The sequence below is a fragment of the Nansenia antarctica genome, assembly GCF_963989245.1.
Source record: "Nansenia antarctica genome assembly, contig: SCAFFOLD_260, whole genome shotgun sequence".
In the NCBI taxonomy this organism is placed as follows: domain Eukaryota; kingdom Metazoa; phylum Chordata; class Actinopteri; order Argentiniformes; family Microstomatidae; genus Nansenia; species Nansenia antarctica.
Genome location: NW_027663240.1, coordinates 1 through 7500, shown reverse-complemented (window position 1 = coordinate 7500; position 7500 = coordinate 1). Strand labels below are relative to the sequence as shown.

Genomic DNA, 7500 nt, shown 5'->3' with positions numbered 1-7500 from the left:
GGGGGCTTGAGTGAGGCACTTAAGCCCTAAGTTACTCCAGGGAGACTGTCCTTGTAATCTCTATTTGTAAATCGCTTTGGAGAAAAGGGTCTGCTAGACCAGCGGTTCCCAACCTTTTTGGACACATCTGCTAGACCAGCGGTTCCCAACCTTTTTGGACTCAAGGCCCACTTAAACATTTCTTAAGTATTCGCGGCCCACACACACAGGCATTTTACGCATGTACATTTTTTGGGGTGTCTCATCATTATTCTCTCATTCTTATTGGATATTTCATATGCATCATCATACATACAGTGCAGTAGGCCTAGTAGTAGCACACTGATGATGCATTTCTTTAAGGTTTTTAAAGAAAAAAATACAGTAGGCTACCATGATTTTTGAAATGAAAAAAAAAGAATTTTTGGCCCATGATTTGGCGGCCCACTTGCAGTACCCTCGCGGACCACCAGAGGGCCGCGGCCCATAGGTTGGGAATCGCTGTGCTAGACGGTAGAAATGTAAATGTAAATGCAAATGGAGCTTGCAAGAGGGACCCCCTAAACCTGTGCAAACGTCTGTTTACTGGACCAGGGTATCCGCGGTGTCTTGAAAAGTATTAAAAGTTGAAAAATCAAGATCCTTAATAAGTATTAAAAAGTATTTTCACGATTTTATGAGGTCTTGAAATTTGTAGGTATTTTTCTGAATTAGACTCTGTCCAAAGAGTTTGAGTCCTAAACACTTTTAGTAAAAGTTTGTGAATGTATTAGTTTTATAAAAAAACTAAGATGAACCGGAAATTGTGTTGTATGATAGTGGTCTAGTATTGCAAACTAAAGCTGTTAAGTTAAAGGTGTCACTGATGTAAACGGTTACAGCTCGAAGTGGCGGTGAGGTCTGGAAAAATATTTTCCAGACCTCTTTAAAAAGTCTTAGAAAGGTATTGAAATGAACCTCAAGATTCCTGTATATACCCTGAGTAGGTAACATAGACACGGCTGTTCTAGTGTCAACTGTCACTTAGATCCAACTGTCACTTTCAAACTAACCTCAAGATTCCTGTATATACCCTGTAGAAAAAGATAGAAACTGACAGGAAGGATGGAGTGTATTCAGGATGGAGTGTATTCAGGATGGAGTGTATTCAGCGGCGGTTGTTCTAAATCTCTGGCTCCTCCCCTCAGGTGACCCTGGTCTGTCAGGAGAGAAGGGGTTCCCCGGACAGTCAGGTACTCCTGGGATGCCAGGGAAGAACGGAGAGCGGGGTACTGCTGGTCAACAAGGTGAGTCACCTGGGTGGCGCTCTACCACGCCCCAAAAAGGGAGGAGGAAACCCAAAAAATGCTGTCTATGGAGGGAGGGGTTGATGCGATGATGTCTATGGAGGGAGGTGTTGATGGGATGATGTCCTCTCTGACCGTTCTGACCACATCTCACGTGATTCCAGGTTCTAAAGGAGACTCTGGTGTTCCTGGAGAACCAGGCACCCTCGGACAACCTGGAGTGAAGGGAAGCATAGGAGAGATGGGATACCCAGGTAGGGAGGGGGACACACACCTACACACCTACACACCTACACGCCTACACACCTACACACCTACACACCTACACACCTACACACCTACACACCTACACACCTACACGCCTACACACCTACACACCTACACACCTACACGCCTACACGCCTACACACCTACACACCTACACGCCTACACGCCTACACGCCTACACGCCTACACGCCTACACGCCTACACACCTACACGCCTACACGCCTACACGCCTACACGCCTACACGCCTACACGCCTACACGCCTACACGCCTACACGCCTACACACCTACACACCTACACACCTCCACACCTACACACCTACACACCTACACACCTACACACCTACACACCTACACGCCTACACGCCTACACGCCTACACGCCTATACGCCTACACGCCTACACGCCTACACACCTACACACCTACACACCTACACACCTACATACCTACACACCTATACGCCTACACACCTACACACCTACACGCCTACACGCCTACACGCCTACACGCCTACACGCCTACACGCCTACACGCCTACACGCCTACACACCTACACGCCTACACGCCTACACGCCTACACACCTCCACACCTCCACACCTACACGCCTACACGCCTACACACATATACATCTACACACCTACACACCTACACGCCTCCACGCCTACACGCCTACACGCCTACACGCCTACACGCCTACACGCCTACACACCTACACACCTACACACCTACACACCTACACACCTACACACCCACACACCCACACACCTACACACCTCCACACCTACACACCTACACACCTACACGCCTACACGCCTACACACCTACACGCCTACACGCCTATACGCCTACACACCTACACACCTACACGCCTACACGCCTACACGCCTACACACCTACACACCTACACACCTACACACCTACACACCTACACACCTACACACCTACACACCTATACATCTACACGCCTACACGCCTACACGCCTACACGCCTACACGCCTACACGCCTACACGCCTACACGCCTACACGCCTACACGCCTACACACCTACACACCTACAACACCTCCACACCTACAACACCTACACACCTACACACCTCCACGCCTACACGCCTACACGCCTACACGCCTACACGCCTACACGCCTACACGCCTACACACCTACACACCTACACACCTACACACCTACACGCCTACACGCCTACACACCTACACACCTACACACCTACACACCTACACACCTACAGTACAGTGTTTGTGTGTGTGTGTGTGTGTGTTTTTGTGTGTTTGTGTGTGTGTGTGTGTGTCCGCGTGTTTTTTTGTGTGAGTGTGTGTGTGTGTGTGTGTGTGTGTGTGTGTGTGTGTCAGTCCGCTCACTGTATGTCTTGATAAGTCTTGATTGGGCGTGGGGGGGCGGAGGGGGGGGTGAGACTTTTGGTTCTGGTTGGACCGTGGTTAACTTGGCCCGGGTCTTTGCTCTCTGTGTGTGTGTGGTCCTGCAGGGTCGTCGGGTCCGAAGGGGACTAAAGGTCTCAGCGGCACGCCGGGACACCCAGGGTTCAGGGGTACGGACGGGCTGAAGGGAGACGAGGGACTGCCCGGAGAGGCAGGTGTGGGGGTCCCAGGAGCCACCGGAGAGAAGGTAGGTGTCGTAGTGTCGTAGGCCGCGTGGTGACGGAGATGCTGCAGAGAGAGATTCACTATTACAGTATCACACTGTGTTGAATCAAACTGAATATCTGTCTTTTTAATTAGAGGGAGCCTATTCATGTTTTATTCTATCTCTCTCTCTCTCCCTCCCTCCCTCCCTCCCTTCTACTCTCTCTCTCTCCCTCTCTCTCTCTCCCTCCAAACCCTGTCCCTCCCTCCCTCCCTCTCTCCCTCCCTCCCTTCTACTCTCTCCCCTACTTTCTCTCTCTCCCCCTCCAAACCTGTCCCTCCCTCTCCTAATCTCTCTCTCCTACTCTCTCTCTCCCTCCCTCTCCTACTCTCTCTCTCTCTCTCTCTCTCCCTCCAACCCTGTCCCTCCCTCCCTCCCTCTCCTAATCTCTCTCTCCTACTCTCTCTCTCCCTCCCTCCTTCCACTCTCTCCATCCATCCCTCCCTCTCCTACTCTCACTCACTCACTCTCTCTCTCTCTCTCTCCCCTCCTCCCCCTCAGGGTCAGCCAGGCCTGCCTGGTTTCCCTGGTAACCATGGAGACAAGGGTGCGAAGGGAGGCATGGGGATGCCCGGCATGCCAGGATCGGAAGGAGTGAAGGGAGACGGCGGAACCATCGGCTATCAAGGTGAGTCCGGTCTCCATGACGATGACCTCTTTGACCGGTCAAGCATTGGAATCGAAATGTCCTTCAGTGTCACTCAAACTCAGAAACAAAAAATCCATATTTCATTGCTCTAAATGGCATATATCCGTTTCATGATAACTCTAATAGCTCTGTTATAGCAATGTCATAACTTATTCTTACCCTTAACTGTTCATCAAAACTAGAAGAAAACTTTGGCCTGTCATATTCAAATGAGACAAACATTGTTAATTAGAGTGTTGCTTGGCTCCCTCTAACTCAGGTGTGTTGTGTGTTGTGTGTTGTGTTGTGTGTTGTGTGTTGTGTGTTGTGTGTTGTGTTGTGTGTTGTGTGTTGTGTGTTGTGTGTTGAACAGGCCAGCCGGGTCGGCCAGGTGAGAAGGGTGTCTCTGGGATTCCCGGCTCGTCAGGAGAAATAGGGCACCAGGGTCGGTCCGGTAAGTACCTGTCCGAGCGTGGTACCAGTACTCAGTACCGGTCCACTCACAATACTCATAGACGCCCCAGATGAACAGTAGAGGCTGGTGGAGGTAGAAAAATCGCAATCCATTCTGTGCGTTAACAGTGCAGTGATTTCTACCTCCACTAGCCTCCACTGATGCACAATCAAGACGACACGTTCACACGGCAGGTCTCGATGCTCAATTCCGAATTTTTTACACAGATCCGATTTCTTTGTTTGGCAGTTTACTTTTCAGTTTACACATGACTTTTAAAAATGTGACCTACATTGACTCCCGTGTGAACATTCCACGGCCCTGAACAGACCCGCATGTGCAGAAGGACAATAACAATGACGTCAGGATGTCATGCGGAGCGCACTGTTTACGGAAGTAACCATGGATAACATGATAACGTTACAACCAGTTTAATTTAAAAGTTTTTGTGCAGCGGAAGCCGGCAAAGATATGAGAGATATGCTGGCGAGAGACAGTCAGGCGCCCCCTGTGGTCATGTTGTGTAACACACCTACCTGTTGTAACACACCTACCTGTTGTAACACACCTACCTGTTGTCCCCAGGCGAGCCCGGTCTGCAGGGACCCCCAGGTGAGACCGGAGAGAAAGGAGAGGCTGGAGTGGACGGCATCCCTGGGTCGTCAGGAGAGAGAGGAGGCCCCGGTCAGTGGTGGTGGATGCCTTAGCCATGAGTGCGGGGGGGGGGGGGGGGGGGGGGGGGGGGGGGGGGGGGGGGGGGGGGGGTGCAATGGCTGATATTAACATATTGATGAATCCATCAGTCAATCCATTAATCAGTCAAGATGTTTAGATAGGAGAACACAATCAAACACCGACAGCCAAGTAACAGTTAGATCCCGGGGGATTAACAGGTGAAGCGTCTTGAGTCATAGAGACCAGTCTGTCCCTCTCCCTGTCCTCCCCTCTGTTACTCCCCTGTCCCTCCCCCTGTCTCTACCCCTGTCGCTCTCTCTGTCCCTCCCCCTGTCTCTCCCCCTGTCCCTCTCTCTGTCCCTCCCCCTGTCTCTCCCCCTGTCCCTCTCTCTGTCCCTCTCCCCACGACTGGCAGACTGATGATTCACTTGCTTAGTCAAATGTATTTATTGTAAGTCGCTTTGGAATAAGGCGTCTGCTAAATGCCAAAAATGTAATGTAAATGTCTCCCTGTCTCCTCTACCTACAGGGTTACCCGGCAGGGGCGTGCCAGGAACTCCAGGGACGTTTGGCGGTAAAGGTGAGAGAAAACCTCCGTCTGAGTTGGTCAGTCTCAGTCAAGATCAGTGGAACATTGTGTCTCATACACTCTCTCTCCCCCCTCTCTCCCCCATCTCTCCCCCTCTCTCCCCCATCTCTCCCCCTATCTCCCCCCATCTCTCCCCCTCTCTCTCTCTCTCTCCTTCCCCCTCCCCCCTCCCCCTCTCCCCCTCTCCCCCCAGGTGATAAGGGCAGTCCTGGTTTCCCTGGTACTCCCGGTATGTCAGGTATCCCAGGGGTCAAGGGTGACAAGGGTCTCACAGGTCACCAGGGCGGCCAGGGCCACCAGGGGGAGAGAGGCCTCCCCGGACCCTCCATGGACGGACCCAAAGGAGACACAGGAGGGCAGGGAGAGACTGGAGAGACAGGTGGGCCACACACACACACACACACACACCTGCACACGCACACACACGCACACACACACACACCTGCACACGCACACACACGCAGACACACACACACACGCACACACACACACATACACATACATACACACATAGACACACTCACACACACATAGACCACGTGTCGAGGTGTCCTTGGGCAAGTCACTGAACCCCAACCCCAAATTGCTCCCAATGAGCGGACCGGCACCTTGCATGGTAGCTTGTCGTGTGAATGTGTGTGTGAATGTGTGTGTGAATGGGTGAATGAGAAGCCATTGTAAAGCGCTTTGGAATAAGGCATAGCTATATAAGTGCAGTCCATTAGTCAGGATGATACGTCCCTCTGTTCCTGCTCTCATCCCTCCATTCTCCTCCTCTCCTCTCCTCCTCCTCTCCTCCTCCTCCTCTCCTCCTCCTCTCCTCCTCCTCTCCTCCTCCTCCTCCTCTCCTCCTCCTCCTCCTCTCCTCCTCCTCTCCTCCTCCTCCTCCTCCTCCTCCTCTCCTCCTCTCCTCCTCCTACTCCTTCTCTCCTCCTCTCCTCCTCCTCCTCCTCCTCTCCTCCTCCTCCTCTCCTCCTCCTCTCCTCCTCCTCCTCCTCCTCCTCCTCTCCTCCTCCTCCTCTCCTCCTCCTCCTCCTCCTCCTCCTCCTCTCCTCCTCCTCCTCCTCTCCTCCTCTCCTCCTCCTCCTCCTCTCCTCCTACTCCTCCTCCTCCTCCTCTCTCCTCAGGATCCACGGGGGCTCCAGGCCCCGCCGGTGTCCCAGGCAACCCAGGAGGCCAGGGAGACAAGGGAGACCAGGGCTTCGCCGGACGCCAGGGGGAGTCTGGATTCAAGGGCGAGAGAGGATTCCCTGGAGCTTCTGTAAGTCACTTCCTGTCACAGACACGTGTCACTTCCTGTCTGGTGTCCGTTAATCAGGACTGTGTTCAATCTCCCTTGACCGTGTTGAGACCACATGATCTAGACATCATGTGACCCTTGTGTAACGTCGTGTAATGTCTGAAACATGGATGTACAGATACACAGAATGTAGCCGTCAAGATAAAGAACCACTATTCAACGTCATGTCTTATGGTTTATGTTACAGTAGACAGAAATGCTAATGTGTGTGTGTGTGTGTGTGTATGTGTGTGTGTGTTTGTATGCTTGCATGTGTGTGTGTGTGTGTGTGTGTATGTGTGTGTGTGTGTGTTTGTGTGTGTATGTGTGTGTGTGTGTGTGTGTGTTTGTATGCTTGCATGCGTGTGTGTGTGTGTGTGTGTGTGTGTTTGTATGCGTGTGTTTGTGTGTGTGTGTTATAGGGGCAATCTGGCCTGCCAGGTGTTGACGGCCTGAAGGGAGAGATGGGGCAGCAGGGTGTCCCAGGGTTTCCAGGTGAGTGACCCTACTGGTGCGCCACTCCAATGGTTCAGTACACCTGCTGACCTCCACCTGGAATACTGAATCCTCTATCTCCTCTATCTCCACTCTCCTACAGGGATGAAGGGGGAACTCGGAGTGCTTGGATTCAAAGGAGAGCTGGGAGACAGAGGGTTCCCTGGAACCAGAGGTAAACGTTGGAA

The 7500-nt window shown here is 52.2% G+C and overlaps 1 protein-coding gene across 1 annotated transcript in view; it reads left to right on the top strand.

Moving 5' to 3' along the window:
* The window catches only part of col4a1 (collagen, type IV, alpha 1), a gene marked incomplete at its 3' end in the record, with an annotated part of 55418 nt that extends 47931 nt beyond the window's left edge, over window positions 1–7487 (top strand). The window contains exons 35-45 of the mRNA XM_080550905.1: window positions 1167–1265; window positions 1430–1519; window positions 3035–3174; window positions 3694–3820; window positions 4194–4274; window positions 4860–4958; window positions 5479–5529; window positions 5732–5911; window positions 6666–6799; window positions 7240–7312; window positions 7416–7487. Coding sequence (XP_080407031.1) covers window positions 1167–1265; window positions 1430–1519; window positions 3035–3174; window positions 3694–3820; window positions 4194–4274; window positions 4860–4958; window positions 5479–5529; window positions 5732–5911; window positions 6666–6799; window positions 7240–7312; window positions 7416–7487 — 1146 coding nt within the window. The remainder of the gene's footprint in view (window positions 1–1166; window positions 1266–1429; window positions 1520–3034; window positions 3175–3693; window positions 3821–4193; window positions 4275–4859; window positions 4959–5478; window positions 5530–5731; window positions 5912–6665; window positions 6800–7239; window positions 7313–7415) is intronic.
* Window positions 7488–7500: the final 13 nt, after the last annotated feature.